This window comes from Spermophilus citellus, assembly GCF_964194105.1.
Source record: "Spermophilus citellus genome assembly, chromosome: 1".
Classification (NCBI taxonomy): domain Eukaryota; kingdom Metazoa; phylum Chordata; class Mammalia; order Rodentia; family Sciuridae; genus Spermophilus; species Spermophilus citellus.
The window spans coordinates 182,706,320-182,726,381 of record NC_138182.1 but is presented as its reverse complement, the minus strand read 5'-3'; the positions used below and the strand labels follow the sequence as shown (position 1 = coordinate 182,726,381).

Here is a 20,062-nt window from a genome sequence, read left to right as displayed (position 1 = left end):
ACTAGGTTTTCTATATGTTTCTGTCAGTGTGGAGCTCTGTTTTATCCTCAGGATATCTGCCTGGTGTCCCACAGTAGCTCAACAGTTCTACTCCTGGCATGGCTTTCTGGGTCTGATATCCATCTAGCTAATTACATCAGATTAGGCTGGATGTGGCAACCCACACTCAGGAAACCCAGTCATAAAGGCAACCAAAGAAAACAGAAGTGGAAAATTTCTTACATCTTATCTTTAGCTCCAAAATCAGTCCCACAGCAACAGCCATAATAAGCAATGCCTACTGAACAGTAGGCATTTAACAAAAATTTATTTAAATGAAGATAAACATAACAATGAAATTGGTAACAATTATTCCTTACATTCCCACCTGAAATATTAGAAAAACAAGAATAAAAAATAGTCATATTTTAGATTTGTTGTCCAGTCTCATACCTGTTAGAATATAATGTCTCAACCTCACTGGACTCAATACTTCTTGCTTGGCTTTTGGTTTTTGTGACTATAGCTCTTCTCTCACTCCCATTAACTTGGAAGTCATCAAAGGTCATTGGACAAAACTGATTTATGTATCTCTCCTTTAACAGCACAAAACATTCATCAGGGGAACAAATAAAATTTGGTGAAATAAATGAATACAATTTGGTAATCTAGGGCACTTATTTCACGAGAAGTTCAAGATCAGAAAGATAAGTGGCTTGCCAGCATCCACCCAACTGGTGAGTGCAAAATGCAAGGTGGAATCAGAATCCATATTTTTTTTCCATTAGTCAGGCAACCACAGTAAAACAATCAGCTGAAACAGGAAGATGAGAATAGCAATGAAATGCCAGGAAATTAGTGCATAAACAGACTGCTTTCTATTGAGAGGGCTACTATTAGATGAGGCAGAATTCTAGAATGATTTTGCCCTTTTAGCTTTACAAGCTCAGTGTTTCCAGAGGCTTTGTGTTCAGGAAAGGAGAGGTAGTAATCAGGGTGTCCTTGATAAGACTGCTCATTCCTGGTCCCTTCCGCTGACTCATACCCCCCCAAACTGCCCATGCTCTATCTGGCTGTGACAAGGGGTCCCACTAGCTCGGCCGTCTATAAGCTTTCCACTCAAAATTATGAAACCCTGATTGAGCTCCCTTTTATAAAACTTACTGATGACTCACAGTGTACCCTGTGGTAAGTTCCTGAAGATGATTAAGAGAGACTGCTGTAAGGCTCTGGAGAAAGAATGTGGTGTGGAGGATGGGTGTGTGTTCTGGCTAAGAATTCCATTATTAAGCAATGGCACATGGGCCCTGATTGGACACTGTTGACAAGGAGATCATATACTGATGACTATCATGCTAATTCAGGGGACCAAGGCTAAATGATATAAGTGACATAAGTGACACTTGTACTAAGAAAGATTCAATTAGAATGAAATTATCCAATCTCAACAGAGTTTCTAAACAATATAGACAATTCTTTCCTTTCATTCAAGGCTCTGGATCAATTTAAATGGCTATTCGTCTAAGAAGCTGCTAAACAGTTATTCATATTACAAAATGGTAAGCTTGGGAAAGGTAATATGTCTTTAAGGTTGATTCTATTGCTTCTGTCTCTCACCTTCTAGACATATGGGAAAATAAGTGTGGATTCTAAGGACAGGCAAAACTAGGTTTGTGTCCTGGCTCTGCTTATTATTATTTGTATGATCTCTGGTCAGAAACTTTGTCTCATTAAACCTCATTTAACTTTTCCATAAATGGGAGTTATGTAAAATTACTAATAAAAAGCATAATAGAAACTATCGATTTTTGACTGGCAACATTCTTGCGATTATATATATATATATATATATATATATATATACACACACACACACACACACATACATACATACATATGGGTATATATATATATACACACACATATAATACACACACATACACATATATGTAAATTTATTTTACAACCTCATGAGTTAGGTACTATTAACTATCTCTGTTTTTATCAATTTTTACGAAGGAACTAAAGCTCAGAGAAATTAATTAAGTTGCCCAAAGAAATACAACTAACAAGTTGGAAAGCTGGAATTCAATCCAGTTGATACTTTTTTGAAAAATTAAATATTATTATATTTGTAAAGTGTCTATGCAGTACTGACATTTCTGTGATGCTCAATAAAGTCTCATTCTTTTACCTTCCTAGAACATGAGGCATGACTGTTACCTATAAGAAAAAGGCATGTGAATTGGAGAAGATCATGAGACATTTTCTTAGACTCCCTGTAACAAGGCACTGAATGACAGCTAGACTTCATTTTCCATCCAGGGTATCCTTCTGTGTATCCTTCTCAGACTCCATAACTGCATCCCTTAATATCTCCGTCTTCTTTATTGTCTTCTCGGCCTGTACTCTGTCAGCTTAGATACCTGGCATAGAAACAGTCACTGTCTGCAATTTCTACCACTTCCCTGCTCCTGGTTTCTCAATACCCTCACCATATGACTCGACATGCTGTTTATGAATTTTGAATGTCACAGAATCCAGAGTAACAATAGCAACCGCTACACTTCAGTGAAAGCTTACTGTGTGCCAGAGACTGTGTGCCCTTCTTTATCTGCTTTAAACCACTGTGTTTCTTCTGAAAAAAAAAGAAAGAAAGAAAAAGAAAAAAAGAAATTGAAGTTCAAAGATTTATGAAAATTGGCTGCAGTCACACAACCAGTAACTAGTAAAGCCTGGATGTCAATCTATGTCTAGCTAATGCTAAAAGTTGCCAAAGTCCAAGTTCTTAACTAGAGAAAATATCTCAATTTATAGATGGCAAAACTGAAGTTAGAATGGGCAAGGTTGTGCCCTGACATAAGGAAATTTAGTAAGGATGCTGGGGGGAGGTAGACATTTCTGACATCTTTTGAAGATTCTCTAGTATATCCTAGCCTGAGTAACCCACCCATGGATGGCCACATTCATGACCTAATTCACCTTTTGTTCACTCTATGTCATTTAACAAATGCCATCGGTGGTAAAATGGTGGCCAGTGTCCTCTAGGATTATATAATGTCAAGTAACCTACACAATTTCAGTCTGATTCATCACTGCATTCTAAAAATACAAACCTCTAAGCTTAAGTTCGTTTTCAATAGACAGACATGGACCAGAAAAGAAACTTGCAATAAAGCAGGGAAGTAATGGTATTTTAAAACTCTAATCCTTTTTCTACTTGCAAGAACTATGATAAACATCTTGATTTTATTCAAAATTTGTCACAGAAAGATTTTCCTCTTATCAGAAGACTGCAGCTTTTGCAGTGGGTGGAGTATTAAATAGCAGGCCGAAGTGAAGTTTGGGGCTGAGAGAATAAAGTGGGATGATGCAGGGAAGATGTCGTTAACAATTTAAAGCTTTGAATTCTTCTAGACAAATAAATTCAGTGAATTTACTGGGTAGCTTCAGTGTATAAAATTCTAGTGTTGGGCAATAAGGAGGAAAAAAAAATAAAGGTAAGCAATAAGAAGTGGCCATTCCTCAAGGATCTCAAAATTTGGTAGGGGAGCTCAGAAAAGGCATCATGAAGAAGAGGCACTGAAAAGCATACCAAAATGTCAGAGAAGAATAAAGCATTTGGGGATTAGAATAGGTCAAAACCTTCCTGCTGTCCTGGAGCCTAGAAAAGGCTTCAAGGATAAATGGCATTTGAGACGCACCATGTAAGAGATGCCAAGGGACATGTGCCCAGTGGAAAGAACAGCTGGACCCGCAGCCTGAATGTAAAAATAAAGGCCAGAGAAAGCTTGTGGAACATGGAGCAGACTGCTTGCTTTGCGGAGGTGAGGAGAAATAAGTGGAGGCAAAACTGTCATCACTAAACTTAGAAAAATGGAGAGCTTAGAATCTGGTAGGTGATGAGGAGTCCGTGAGGGGTTTTGATGGGGTCATGGAACACTCTAAAAAGTTTTATTTTAGAGCCTAAAGCCCAAGTTAAGATAAAAGATCATGTCAATCATGAAAGGATGATGTCAGTAAGAATGGAGATAAGGACCCGCTAGAGAAGACCTGATTATATAACCAAGCTGAATTTCCCTTGTTTCTGATAAGATCAATAGTTTTAATAGGAAACCACTTTCTGGCTGGCTGAGAGTTTGTTTTTTTTTTTTTTTCCTTTCAATCAGATACTATTTGGAATTAGTTAACTGAAAACCAATGAAGAACCTATTTATAAATGAAGAACTTCTTTATAAATTTATCTGTATTTGTTGACAGACAGCCAACACTCCATGGAGAGGGAAAGGGAGGCAAGGGGGAAGTGCACAAGGAGAGAGTCCATACATTTTCAACGTAGTTCATGCTGCTGAGAGAACAGGTGGACCATGACGTTTCAGTAAGCGATGGAGGGGATGAAGGCTTGACCTGGCAGGATCTGCTTTCCATTTCCAGCTCCAGGGAGTGTCTGCATCCTTGGGCAAATGCCCGTTAACATCTTTGTTCAGCTTGGTTTCTTTATCCATGTGATAGGAAAAGGATACTTACCTTTTAGGGCTAAACCATGTAATGTGTAACCATTTCCCTCCTGGACAAGCTGGACACACATAAATAACTGGTGAACTAGGATCAGGCTTTGCTTACTTCTCTCATCCTACCTCTTGCCATTTTCCTGCTTTCACTGAGCACCAAACACCCCTCAAGCTCATTCCTGCCCCCAGAGCATTTGCATTTGCTGTCTCTCTGCCCAGTATGATATTCCTCCAGATCAAATATATAACAGATGCCTTCTTGTCCCCAGTCACTGGGCTTACTTCTTCCTTCAGTTCTTCCCTAATTATTCCACATGAAAGTACATCACTATTCCCTTGCTGATCCCTACTTTTTATTTATGTTCTTTTTTTTTAAAGAGAGAGAATTTTTTAATATTAATTTTTAGTTTTTGGCAGACACAACATCTTCATTTGTATGTGGTGCTGAGGATCGAACCCAGCGCACGCATGCCAGGCGAGCGCACTACTGCTTGAGCCACATCCCCAGCCCTTTATTTTTGTTCTTTAAAGCATATGTCAGTATCTAAACTTGCTTTATTCAGATGTACGTGTTTCCTTGTTTATTTTCTAGCTTTCAGAGGAGACTTTGTCAGACTTCTGGCAATAGACCCTGGCAACTCTGTTCAAAAAAAAAAAAAAAAAAAACTGTTGAATGAAAACCATAGCGCAAATAGAAATGTCAATGCTAGTTTCTCTCCCTTGGATGTCTCTTCCAAAGTGAAGACAATGTGAGAGAAAAGTGAGAAAGACAGTTGTTGTGAGAAAGTGAGAAAGACAGTCTCTCAAGGTAGGTTGGTCTGGAGACAGCTTGTGCAGGACATTTTAGGGTCTTGTAATCTGCTTGGATGCAGCAGGTGCTTTTTGTCCATGGTGAAGGCTCCGGTTTCATTCTAGGGAGGAAGGTTCAGGAGGTAGGGTGATCTCTATGTAGAGAAAAAGGTTTCTTAACTAAGTGAGAAGAATGATTCTGAAGTAAAGGTTGTCATCTGGTAAAAATAGTTCACAGCAATGTTATGAACACTGTTTCAGAAAAACTAAGAATGGGTGGGGGAGGGGACATGTGCTCTCACAGACTTTTAGAGGAAATTTCCTGGTCTAGCTGTTCCAGGCTTTAGGATCCCAAGAAGGCTCCTTCAAGGGCATGGTTTGAACCAGCAGAGATGAAGATCCAGACCTAAGTCTTCTCCATCCTGCTTGAACTGCTTATGCAATGGGATTTAAGAAAGGATTCTGACTTGAAAACTTAATTGTTGCTTATTTCCTGCATTTTAAGTGGAAGACGACAGAGGCCCCCAAAGCTCTCTGCTCCCTACTATTGGTGGGATCTCTCTATAGCCCCACAATCGGAAGAGATGGGATCTGGATTTCATTGACACATAATCTGATCATATGAGAGCTGGACTCTAGGCTCCTGGGGAGTTCATAACATGAAATTAAAGGGGGGGGGCACTTTCAGTACAGAGGCAAATGTTTAATAAACCTCTCATGCCAAGACCTCTAGGTATACAACTGTTTCACTGCAGTGAAGGGCTCCTTGTGATTTGTGTCCTGAGTGACTGGGTGAAATCGCTATCATCTGCTCATGGGGTGACCTTGTCAGAGAGGTCAGATGAAGTGCTTGCAGACTTGATGAAAGTGACACAGAGTTAGCTGCGCAGGTAGGATCATATCAAATGGAGGCCCCGAGGTTCTGGCTTTGTTTTGAAGGGAACTGATGTTGGAGACAAAATACTTCTGCTTCAAATGAAGCTTTTGGGCAATGCACTGAGCTCCTAGGACAACAGAGAAGCTCCAGAGTTCTGAGACATGGGAATCGACTTTGGAATTTTATTGCATTTTCAAAATTCAGTTATTAGCTTTAGGACTTATACTTTCCTTTAATATATAAGTTATAGAAACATGTACAGAATGCATTCAAATAAATACATGTCATTTATCAACTTAATAAATAGAATTTATCTATTTAAAAAAAACTGTGTAGGTTCCTGTTTTTCCAAGAACACATTCATGGGAACTGCATCAAAAAATAGGCAATCATAAAGCCAAGGGAGCTTTCCATGGGAATGAAATTAGAATTGATCCCGGTATCTTCAAAGCATTTGCTACAAATAATCACAGACAGAAGTAGCAATCTCATAAAACCAAAGATACAACCATTATCAAAGTTTGTAATCCTTTGAAATTGTAAAATGAAGTTCCATGTTCTGCATCATGGCCCACATGTATTTTGTATAGTGATTATACAAGGGGACTCAGTGCATTATAAACTGTACAAAGTTGTCCCATTTGTTACTCTGCTTTATTAAAAATGTAAACAAAATTAAGGTGTTTGCTAAAATAGCATTAAACCATAATTAGCACTCATTTACACAGACAGGAACAATGTCAAAAGTTATCTGATTCAGTATCTTAGTAGACATTTATGCAACCTTCTTTTCAGCTGGTCATTTATAGTGTAGTCCATGTTTGCTTTTTCTTTTTTAATAAAATCCATATATATATGTATATATATATTCAATTTACAAAGTGAAATGATTTCAATGGCCCAGGTAGTTTTTCCTTGAAATACATATATTTTTTCATGACAAGCAGGCATGTGAAATAAGTTGATATGACTTTGAAATGACATGAAAAATTAGGCTCATTCTTACCCAAATTAGCCTATAATCTTCCATTTTCTCCATCTACCCCTTTACTTTGGAGAACCACAAAATCCCTTTAAATGAATGTGGTTGTGGTTTAAGAATTTGTTTCTTGGGAAACCTGGAGTGACCAAATGAGGAGGGGCAGACTTGGAAGAATTGGTACTTAAAAAGCATCCTCCTACCCCCCATATCATTTTTGACATAAAAAGTTCATTCTCTAAACTAAATAAACTCAGCCCTTGAGAGCTCAGGCACAATCACAGTAACTCAAAACATCCAGAACACAGTGGGTTGCCATTTTATGATTCATAGAATGCATTCACAAAGATTTTTTTTTGAATCTCCACATCAACTTTATGAAATACGCAGAAGACATTCCCCCTGAAGCCAGAGGTGTTCAGCAATTAGTTTGATTCACTCAGTTATTCGTTGATTCAGTGCACCTGCCACTTCTATGCTACAGCCCTCCTCAGCAGCGTGCTCACGGAGACAGCAGATAGGTAGGGTGCATGGGCAGCCATGGCAGATTGTTTGAGTCTCTTCATTGGGCCCGGAGCTGCGATCTCAAAAACTTGATGCTCCCTTCTTTGTATTACAGAAGAACTCTCCTCAAAATGGTGGTTGCTTCTGAGTGAGCGGGGATTGCTGAGCCTGGTGATGACCCCAGAGCAGGGACTTGGAAAATCAAAGGGGACTGGTCCCACCACAGTGTCAGGGTGCAAGTTAGAACTTCAGTAAGCTGTCTTCACATTTGACAAGAATAGATCCCCTGCTACGCTGATGACGGAGAGTCCCAGGCTCCACAAGGAGTGGCTCGGCAGGGAGCACAGTTTCCCAGCAGCAGTCGGGGGCTGTCAATGAGGGTGCATGCTCCCAGGCGGCTTCCCTTCCTAAGGCGTGGCTTTCTCCCCAACAAAACTAAGCCTTCACAAGACACAGAATCTTCTCTTCTTCATTCCAAGTCTCTTTCCTGTCAAGTTCAATTCTAGAACTTGAGTAAACGTCAACGGAAATGATAAGTGATGCTTCATGAGCAGCATGAGAGAAGACAGTATGAAAGAGTATGATAAATAATCCTGAGATGCTATCAGACCATGGGCACAATGAATGTTCAAGCTCTACAGCAGCTCTGGGAAGTGGCCCTCCCTCCTTGGGACCTTTGCTCTAGGCCAGTGGCAAGAGCCACGGACTCATCAATGCATGAACAACAACCAGGTTGATTGGACAAGGTCAGGGGTTGAGGAGGCCCAAATGGATAGTAGTTCCTTTGGAACAAAGCCAAAAGGCAGGCAGGCCATGGCTTTTCGAGGTAGCAGATGGCTGTAACAGTTTCCTGTTATCCTAGAAATGGAAGGAAATCTTACTACCCTAGTCCAAGCTTCGGGGTGCAGCTGTGGAAAGTGAGGTTCAGAGATGGAAGGACATTATTTAAGATCTCACAGCCTATCAGGAGCAGAGCCAGAGCTGGCATCAGATCCTCTGGCTTCAAGTCAAACATTGTTTTTGTGTGTGTGTGTGTTCCCAGCATTGCTGAGCTCTGTGCCCCCCCACCTGAGGAACTATGAGGGTGACCAGGTCACATAGTGAGAACTTCCGAAAGTTTCCTCCTGTGGGAGGAATAAGCCCAGTTCAAGGGTTGTCAGTTGGTACTGTGGCCTTCACCACAAGCTCACAGAAAAGATCTCAAAGTCTCTTAGTAAACATGTACAATGTTGACACCCTGCCCTAGCCTCGCTAAGAGATGTCCGGTTCTAACCCAACAGAAGGATAAGCATCTCAGAGCAAATGGGCCCATGGCCCCCGCACTAGGACAAACCGTCTGTCTTCAGCTCACTCCAGGCTTGCTGCAGAGACCACGTTCCACTGACAGTCTCTACTCCTGTGTCTTCTGTGGTAAATAAATGGAGCATGTCCTGAAGAGACAGACTGACAGTGGACAAAGGAAAGAGCAGGCAGAAGTCTGTGACCAAGACAGGGGCTGGCCAAGAGGATGCTTGTTTGTACCCAGACACAGGGAGGAAAGAGTGTGAACATCTGGGACAGAACAGGATGAAGAAGGAACTGTAGGTAGTTTGGACATGACTCTGACGGATGTGACCAAGCCAGAAATGTGAGCACTTGGAACACAACTATGGCCAAGACAGGCACAGGGAAGATGTGTTTTCCGTGAGCAGACACAGCAAAGAAGGCATATTTGGAAACATCTATGATTGAGATAGGACACAGTGAGCAAGAGTGCTTGGAACAAGACTGAGACACAGTCACAGCGAGAGGAACATATCAGGAATACTAGAGACTGTCAAGCAAGAGTGGAGACTCCAGGAAGATGGAATGTTGGAGAATGAAAAGTGCACCAAGGCCTTTCTGGCCCCTGACTCCCTCAAATCGCCAACTGCTAGAATCTCGGAGGAAAAGCCTGGTGTGCGAGGGGCGCCTGCACCAGCCAAGGAGGAAGGCCTCTGGTGACGTGAATGCCAGGTGCAGTCAGGCACACGCAGCAGCTTAGGACCTGGCCCTCTCTTGGAGCCACAGCTGTCTTCTGGGTCACTGTCCCCGGGGTCTAAGTGTCACTGGGCTGAACAGCCATCAGAGGAGAAGTTGCTGGGGGGTGGCACTGACCACCACACTGGCCACCACACTCCACTGCATCCCTGGAGAGGAGAAGATTAGAGAACCTCAGTGTTGGATTGGATGTCAAGGAACAGGTTGTGAAAGAGCCCACCCATTGCAGGAAGCTTTTGTGCCATGCTCAGCTTCCACCTAGTACTCTCCAATGGCAGAGCAGCCTGCAGTTAGTTTTGAACGACCTTAGCTGCTACAAATAGTCTACTGAGGTTTCAAGATCTGCCTTCGCTACCCAGTGAAACTACCATGCCCATCAGACTCACTCAAAATTCTGCCCTCTGCCGATTATATCCTCCAATTTTTCTCTTCTCCAGCCTACATATACACTTCCAATTTATTTAATAATCCATTATATATTACAGGTTTCCAGATTATATCCCATAATGAACGCCGTCTTCTGATCACAGTTCATATTATGATGATTTTTCTTAACATACAATAACAGAAGAAACACAAATTTTCACAGTGAGCCTGGCATATCATGTACATTTCATTATGAGTTTAGTTCACTTAAATGAATGCATCAATTTCAGTTCATTTATAACAAGGGTGATATACAATTGGCTGATCCTGAGTTTGCTGCCAACTTTTATCTTTTGGACACAACAGTTGTCAATTCCTTTTCTATGGTTCTTTCCTCTGTCATTATAGTGGGCTTTATTTATTTATTTGAGCCAAAATAAAGGATATCACATTTGTCTCAGTTAAACTTCATTTTACAGGCTTGGTCAATTGAGAGTGTTCTAAATTTTAGAAGTTTCAACTTTTAAGATGATTATTATTTTGCACCTACTAAATCTAGACTTCAAGGATTCTGCCAAGCACATAGGAAGATCAAAAAGTCTATTGTGCTACCTAGGTCTTAGAGTGTATTGTCATCTGCCTTTTAGGTTTTCAGTTAAGGTGAAATATTGAGCAGGACAGGGATAAAATAGAGAATCATGGTACACCACCACAGACTTTCTTCCCGCCCCTGAACATAATCCCCGACATGCCTGAAAATGGACCAACCTATGGCAGATGTTGCCCAGTGCCTTGTTGAAATATTTTGCTAAACATCAAGTCTGTCCTAATTGATGGGAAACTTATTTGGAATGAACTTTTTAAATGAAATAACACTGATTCTTCTTCATGAATCATTTGTGCAATAGATTTCTTAGAATTTTAGTAAAAACTTATTTGAGTCTAGTTTCTGGAATCTAGTTTTCATCTTTCTTGAGAAGGCTGGGGCAATATTTACTGGTCTCTGGGCTTCAACTATTTCCCCAGTCCTAGCACAGTACCATTCAGAGGTGTTATCTACTAGCCTTTAAGATCCTGAATTACATGATATGTCTTGGCTCAGAGATAGTTAAATGCTTTCCACCAATTCTGGACAGCAACTTTCTTCCTATAAGGCTCTTATTTACAGTTGGAAGTCTATTCTTATTGCAGCAGAATATGCAATATTTCTTCCCTAAGTAATGAGATCTAACTATTTCTGGGTTTGCTACTTGCTCTGAACATAGCTTTTGATTCATTCTTGAATCAAAATAGTCCACATATTCCATGTGCCATTTGAAAATGGAAGTTATCTGGATGACTCAAGATGTGCCCTCATGTCTTTATGTGTCCCTTATATTTTTATCTTTTTCATTTGTTGAACATGATTATTAATAGTAAAAAATGAATGGAAGAGAGGAAGGAAGGAAAAGAAGAAAGAGAGGATTGCTCATCTCTTTTCCAAATTCTATTTGTAACATATTTGTTATTGTTATCACAATTAGCAATAATAAAGAAAGCCACCCCTTAGAGCAGCACCCTTGGTCAGGCACTAAACCAGGTGTATTATATGCATTGATTCATGTATTTTGTGCCCATTTACCAGATTGAGTTTTCAGAGAGTTTAAATAATTTGTTCAAATGTGGACAGTTAATAAATGACAAGGTCAGAACTTACGTTTGGGCCTATTTTGACTAGACTTTAAGGATTTTGCAAGCACATGGGAAGATCATAATTTCTAGGTAGCAGTAATTATAGGTAGCATAATTTCTAGGTACCTAGAAATTATGGTGCATTATTGTGTTTTTAGTTGTTCTGCTATATTGTTATTATCTTGAGAACTATCCCATTAAATCCAGTGTTCAGTTCTGCTGTCTCTTGAATTTCCTTGTCCCCCTACAAGCAAACTCCAGGGTAAGATGAATATGTAGGGGGTGATGTTATATCTGTCCCACTTGTGGGAAGCCTGTAGCGTGACATGCCTTCCCCTTTCATTGCAACACAGTATGCCTGAGAGGTTAAGATGGGACTCTTCCTCATAACCTCTCTTGCACGACAGAGAGCCACTGCCAATGGGGCTCATGTTTTTTCTGTGACATACAACTGAAGACACCACGTGGAAAAGGAAAATCAAAACAAAAACCCTGCAAAGATGGGAAGAAATTAGGGGGCACATACTCAAACAGAGGTGCAGGGTGAGTAAACATGGTAAAGAAGATCCTTGAGAAGAAAGGATGGAAGACTAGGCACAAAGACAGAGGCCCAGGAAAGGCACAGCTGGGGGCGTGGAATGGGTGTGTGGAGCCTGGAAAGAGGGCAACAGGGTCTTGGAGAAGTATCCCCAAAGCTTATATTGGCTCTCTTGAAAAATTCTTCTAGGGAGTCAAATAAAGATTGAAAAGAATCTCTGTTATTGTTTGAATATGAGATGTTCCTGCAAAAGCTCATGTGTGCAGAAAATACAAGAAGGTTTAGAAGTGAAATGATTGGGTTAAAAAAGCCTTAACCTAATCAGTGTGCTAATCGCCTGACAAGGATTACCTGGGTGGTAACTGTAGGCAGGTAGGGTGTGGCTAGAGGATGGGGGTGGAGGGGGCTTGCCTGGTCCCTGGTGAGGAACTCTCTTTGCTTCCTGGTGCCAGGTCCTGAGCCACTTTTCTCCACCACACTCTACAGCCATGATGTTCTGCCAAATCTTGGGCCCACAGCAATGAAGCCAGCTGTCCACAGACTGAGACCTCTGAAACTTGGAGCTCCAGATAAATGTTTCCTCCTCTAAAATTGTTCTTGTCAAGTCGTTTGGTCACAGCAAGGAAAAACCTGTATAAAACATTCTACAGTTGCTATTTGATGGCTGGTGCCACTCCTTTGTATTCAGAATACAGTGATATAGCCAAATAGAGGCACCGTGGAAAGGACAGCAGCCCAGCCTCTAACTCCATGGAAGACTCACAGCATCTCTCTGTCAGTGGGGCAACAGGGACTTGGGAAGAGAGAAAAAGTGACTTATTGTCCTCGTTGACCCATAACAGTCAATGTTCACCTTATGATACTGATGTAATTATTAACAATTAACAGTTTAGTGTCATCTACCTCTTAGGGCTTCATACAAGATTAAAAAATTCAGGATGTGTTGTACCACACCAGTAGAGATTGCCTTCCAGTGCAGCAGATCACACTCCATGCTCAGGGCTTTAACACCCAGGGGGCACCTTTCACTCTCAGCTCAAGGTCACTCAACTAAACCAGCACATGAAGGGGCAGAGTACAGCACAATGAGCAGTAAAGCAATACATCAGAAGACAGGGACAAGGCTTCTAAAGCCTTTTAGCCTCCACCTGAGTGACTCTGATGACACAGTCCCTTTCCTGTGCCTCACTTTCCCCATTTGTTAAGTGAGGGGGAGGAGAATCTCCAAGATCCTTTTCAGCTCTGACATTCTGATTCTGTGAGTAGCAGGGATGGTGGGTGACAGACACAGGCCTTCTGATTGGGTGGCAGCTGTGTGTGGGACTGTTCTCCAAAGCTGTGGATAATTGCTTCAAATTTGGCTTTTAATATTCTATTGTTAGTATCTGATACTTTATATTCCATGTGGAGGGAAGAGGGTTTGCTGGAAACCCAGAGAGGGTAATTTTTTTTTTTTTTTGCATTTGTATTAAAGAAGATGAAAGACCTCAATTTTTGAATCTGTAAAATTACATTGCAATGCTGTTAAACATATCTGAGTAGAATAGGACATGGTAGGGCTGAGATGCCACAATTTAAAATGCAGTGAGATCACAACTGTCTCTCCTCAAACATATGCTTGATCAAAAACATTGGCAGAGCTACTCAAAGTCCCTGATGCAAAACATCATTTAAAAAGACTCCTTCTCCAATATTCTAACAGATGAGCTTTTTAAATGCAGTTTCTTGTTTTATTAGTTTTGATGAAATCCTTTGCAATTTATAACACATTTTCATACATTTTTCTACATTAAATCTTTAACACAAGTCTGTAAGGGAGGAACATACAGAGTATTATTTCCATTTCGGAGCAGGAGCAAAGTGCAATGTAGAGGCATGGAATAACTTATAGCTAGCTAATGGTGGATCTTATGCTGTAAATTGGGACTTTTGCTCAATTCTGTCCCCCAAATTGGGGTTCTCTATCCATTGGGAAAAACAGTAATCATTTGTGAGGTGGGAAGAGTTTTGTAATGAGGTTTAATTAATTGTCAATTAAACAGGCACAATTACCTTGTTGCATAAGAAGAAGGAGAAAGAGGAGGAAGAGGAGAAAGAGGAGGAGGAGGAGGAGGAGGAGGAGGAGGAGGAGGAGGAGGAGAGAAGGAGGAGGGGGAGAAGGATCCCTAGCTGAGTCATTTTTTTTCCAAAGATCCAAAAACTATCTACATAAGGATCGTATCAGTTACCTTCAATAAATACAGATTCCCAGGTTCACAGCAGCCCTGGGAAGATAGGGAGAGAAGTCTGCATTTTAGAAAATTTCTCTCAACTGACTCTGATACATACAGGAGTAGGAATTTCCTAAGCATGTGGATAGACAGTCATTCTACTCATACCTGAGGGAGAGCTGAGGTAGGGGGAGGGGGGAAGAAGAGAGAAAGAACAGATTAATCCAAAGGGCCAGAGACAGAAGTACAAGTGATTCAGTGGTTCTTCAGAACAGACTGGAATGGAAGCAATGAAACAAACTATAAAGTGTTGAGGGCCACAGACAAGTCAAGATGGCGCCTGGCACTTTACCAGGAGGAGTGGTTTGAGAAGTAATGCCAGCGAGCCATTAAGATGATGGAGATTCCTTAATGACTGACTGCTGTATCTAGATGATGTTAATTAAGTTAAGCTGTGTGTAATTATTAAGATGATGAGGATTCCTTAATGACTAATTGATGTATCTAGATGGTGTTAATTGAAACAATGAGTTAGGTATAAATACCTCTGCTGTCCTACAATAAAGGGGCTCTGGCTGTTTCAACCTTCACAAGTTGCTTGTTACCCCCTGGTTATTTTGCCCAGCCAGACTGCAGCAATAAAGCATCCATGTCAGCAAAGTGGACAAGGGGTTATCTATTGGTTTTTATGACACTGAAGATGAAAAGGTAAGAAGGCACTTGTAACAAATCATAATAATGAGAAAGCAAAATATGTAACGAGACATATGCAAAACAATATTTTCTAGGTGCTTTTTGTGTGATGATAAATACAATACTTAGGTACCATGAGCTGATTAAAAGCTGAGTTGTACAAAAATAGTGAGTACACTGATTATTTAACAAACTTCTTGGAAGTCTGCATATTCAAAAGCAATGCCTCAGGTCAATTTTTGCATTTAACTTAGATTTACCATTAATCAGAACAGAATATTGCTGCTGGAAGACAAGGTTTTCCAACATGGTTGTGCTCCATGGGGGTGCCTGAGAATGGGACAGTATTAAACAGCTTGAATCACCACAAGGGAATTCAAATTATTTCTTGCACTCCTCTGCCTACTTTAAAGAGAAAAACTCCTGGTCCCACTCTACCTTTAACAAGTCTCAAATTCCTAACAAGTGGAGAGTAGCTCTCAGGCTCAGAGTCCTTGGCAAGCAAAAGGATCATGTTAAGTTTTGATAACTATCTTTTGTTTTCATTGCATCTATTTTTAATATCATCTTGTGTATATGTTTTTGTATTTAAGGTTATGATGCAGTTTCCTTTTTAAATACACTTATTTAGATTTAAAATGCATTTAAAGAAAAATAACAAATAAATATTATCATGGGTAGAAGGTCAGTATGTTTTAAAAAATTGTGAAAGTAGTATGAAAACAATAAGAGCCCCTATCAGACAGATGAGAGAACCAAATTGCAGAGGGCAATTCATTCCAGAAAGCAACACATCTTTAAGGCAGACACCAGGGCTTATTAGGTCACTGTTCTTTCTACTATTTTGCGTGACTTGCAGAAGGGATTCCAGATAGCTTAGTTTGCACAGTTTGGGATACCAATCCTTGTGGCCTCTGGAGAAAACTATATTTCTAGGTTCTCTTTTAATCACTAGCCTCAGATATGTCTTTGTCCCAACATGCCAAAGTGCAAGACCAAGGGTGACCTATTCTAATCTCAATATATCTTGTCCCTATTTCCCAATGTGCATATATAACTGAATAGTCAAGGCAATCTCCTTGTGAGTTTTTTCACCATTGTCTATCACAGTTCCTAACAAATAAAGAGATTAGAACTTTGTCTTTGTGTGGGTCAAACTGTGTGTGTCTCTTTTTTTTCCTGAATCATTTCAACATGAGAGATTATAAAAATATTCGAAAGAAAATGTCTTTAAGCCATAGATTTACAGTAAAACAGCCAACATTTACTGAGTGATGCAGACTACTGTATAAGATCTATAGATTCCCTCATAAAATCGTTATGACATTCCTGTCACGTAAGTTTTATTATTTGCAGCTCTTGTTGAGTAGATTGAGGCCCAGGTAGAACTCTAGGGGGCAGTGGAGCTGGGATCTGAATTCAGCATCACTGAACCAGCACCACAGGCACCCTCAACCACCCGACGCTGGTCGAGAGCTGCTTTCCAGGTAAATGAGGTGCATAAAAATATTTAAAGTCTCATGGGATGAACTCAGCTTTTTAAAGAAGAAGAAGCAAATTGCAAAAGTCCAGAGGAAGAAGTGATAAATTCTTGCTCAGAGATGGAGGGTCTGGGATGAGGAAAGTTCAGAGAGATCATACTGGAACTGTGCCCGGAAGAAATATTAGTTGGGCTTGTGCAAAGCAGGAAAGGGAGACAGCATTTGAGGCAGCCAAATGGTCAGCAGCAGGAGAACTCACTATTTATCTGGGGGAAAGCTGAACAATCTTGTATGTTTATTGCATAAAGAGTTAGGTGAAGGCAGCAGGGCTACAGGGGGAGGTGGGGAGAACAGAGAACAGAAGGAAATGAGCTGGAAACAGAGATTGGGTAAGGCCAAAAGGGTTTCATATGCCTTTCATTACTAGCTCACTGTAAGCCACACTATCACAGCTCAAGGTTACTCTAATACAACCCAATCCAGCTGGCATTTGCCATCTAAATCCCACATGTGTAAATGGCCTTTCCATCTTCTTGAGTGGTAGCATGCAAAACAGCTTCTCTCTCCATGTTCATATCAGACACAGTCCCCAAAGGAAAACAGATTCAGAAAAAAATAAAATAAGTTATAATCTGCAACCCTGTCAAGGAAAGAGCTCCCCAAATTCCCAAAATACTTGGATGGGCTTGTGCTCAATGTAGCATACACTTTCCAATAGTCATAGAAGAACTGAATTGAATAAGGAAGTTGCCCAGAATGGTCTGACTAATGTGCATGTGGTGTGTGTATGTGTGTGTCTGTTCTAAGGGGAAGGCTTGGACCATAAAAAAAGTGGGAAAGTAAAAGCTTGGCCATGCTTCTTAACTGCAGGGATAGTGCCTACATACATCTCTACTATATTCCAACCACCTAGATCAATGTCTCTGAACCCTATTTAGGCATGTAATAATAAGGCAATGTATGAATTGATGAATGAATGAGTAGGTGAGAAGTTGGACAAGGAGTTGGACAAAGGAGTTCTTCTGCTATATCATCTTAAGCAAACTTACATCCTCTGAACCTCAAGTTTTTTTTCTATAAAATATTGGGTTCAGCAATTTATTTCAGGTTTTTTTTTTTAATTTTTACAAGACTTAGTCAAATAAGCTCCTGAAATTTCCATTGTAGACACTGCATGGATTGGGACCTCGTCATAATTATGTGTATACACAACTTCATACCAATACCGTTTTGATTAAAACAGTTCCTTTTTATTGTTCATACTTACCAATAAGATTCCATTTAAAAAGAAGGTTACTACACCTGAAAGAAAAGTTTAAAAACCACTGCATTACTTGAACTCTGTTATCACTTCTACCAATAAGATTTTAATCATTCATGATACTAAGATACAGGAAAGTAAGATTTGACCAAATTTTGCAACAACTATAACTGGTGGAACAATAGAATTCCTTGGATAATAACAAACTATCCCTTATTGGGAGTAGAAATACACAATTACCTAGCAAAAGAGTTGTAGAAGAGATCACTTTATTGGTTGGTGCTAGAGTTTGGGCATTGAATGTTCCCCCAAAGTTCACGTGTTAAAGGCTTCTCCCCCAGATTGGCGCTATTAAAAGGTGGTGGAATGTTTAGGAAGCAGGGCCTCCTAGGAGAGTCTTAGGTTATTGGGGGAGTGTCCTCGAAGGGGACTGTGGGACCTTGCTCTGTTTCTCTTTCCCTCTTATTTCCTGGCTAATGAAGTCATCAGTTTTGCTCTGCTACTTGCTCTGACCGTAATGTACTACCTTGCCACAGACCCAAAGGGATGGGAATACTCAATCATAGACTGGAAAGTCCAAAACTATACCGAAACAAAACTTTTCTCTTTGTAAATTAATGAAGTCGGTATTCATGATGAGGAGCTGACTAACACAGCTGGGTTATTTGGCCAGATCACTTCTGATGCTGTTTCCATAACCGAGAATCAACAGCTCTGCCTTCTTGCAAGAGTTTTGAGTTAACTATCAAGGAACATAATGACTATTAATAAGGACTTTGAAATCAGAAGGACATGTGTTAGAATCCTACTCCTACCACTCACCAATTATGAGACCTTGGCCAAGTTATTTCATCTCTCTGAATCTCAGTTTCCCCATAAGTGAAATGGGGATAATAGTACCTAAGTAACTACTTATTACACATGACAATCCATATATATATATGTGCGTATATGAGTGTGTAGGTATGTGTTCATGTGTGCTTACACATACATGTCTGTGTGTGTATGTATTTATACATACACACACAAAGACCCACATACTTCTTTCCTCAAATTCAGATATTCAAAGATAAGGGCTGGGAATGTGAATCAGCAGAAGAGTGCTTGTGAGGCCCTGGATTCGATTCTCAGCACCTCATAAAAATAAATATATAAAATAAAGGTATTGTGTCCAATTACAACTAAAGCATAAATATTTAAAAAATAAAAAAGAAACTCAAAGATAGACATGCCATTTTACAAACAGAGGGAAAAATAAAATTGTACCAGCCAGCAAAGAAGAGGAGAGTCTGCTCATAAAAGAACATGAGCAGACACCAAATATATTTGTCAGGTTTATCAAAATAAGGATTCACTCATTTCTTAGAGAATAAAAAAACTCTCCAAGAGCAATTCTAACTGTGAAATGTTTCTAAGAATCTTGTTAAAAATAACCTGAAATAGGCATGGAAAAGAGAAACAGCAATTCAGAAGTAATTTTGTGAAAAGTCGATTCCTGGCACTTTGGTTGAATATAACGCAGAGTGTGCTCAGTCTGTTTCTATAAGGAGAGGCCATCTGATGAGGCTCCCTGCTCCAGGATTAAAGACTTTGCAGCATTCCCAGAAGGACAGAAGTATGAACTTTCTGCATGCCCCCTTACCGCTCAATTTGCCTCCTTGCAATTGAAGCATGCTTCCCCCTCTTCACCAGCCCACTACCTAGGAATTACCCTGTTCTTTTTCAGGAAGACTTAATGGTTATTTTTGACAACACGCCATTTCTTTCATACCCTATTCTGAGAGTGAACCAGTGTTTTAGAAATAGAAGGCTTGTTCCTTCCTGCCTTTTTGTCTTATAAGAGGATGATGATTACGATTAAGAGAATACAACTTATCAATAATTTGATGTGCCCCAGGCTCTGTGTGCACAGTATCCATACAAGCCTCACAACTGTCTTATTAGGTCAGAACCAGCTTTGCCCTTATTTTGCTCAGAAAGATATTAGTTAGCATACCCAGAATCACTTAGCTTCAAGGAAGAAGGACCAGAAGCAAATGGATTTATCAAATACTAACTCCTGTGCTTTTATCCCTAACACTAAACTTCTTCAATGGTAAACAGGTTCCTCCCAGGCTAGGATGCTGCCTGTGCTTTTCAGAGGCTGAAGACCTTGTCCTAACTGTCTCTATATGAAGAAAAGAA

At 40.2% G+C, this 20,062-nt stretch overlaps 1 protein-coding gene across 5 annotated transcripts in view; it reads right to left on the bottom strand.

The window, feature by feature from the left end:
- HTR4 (5-hydroxytryptamine receptor 4) overlaps positions 1-20,062 on the bottom strand; it is a gene marked incomplete at both ends in the record, with an annotated part of 188,105 nt that overhangs the window by 44,820 nt on the left and 123,223 nt on the right. For 2 of the 5 annotated variants that reach the window (XR_014023789.1, XM_081308137.1), the window contains one exon: positions 8,976-9,807. The exons of the other annotated variants lie outside the window; for them this stretch is intronic. Coding sequence is in view for 1 of the 2 variants with exons in the window: in XM_081308137.1 (XP_081164263.1) it covers positions 9,717-9,807 (91 nt within the window). Of the gene's footprint in view, positions 1-8,975; positions 9,808-20,062 lie in introns of those variants that run through there. 5 annotated transcript variants of the gene reach the window in all.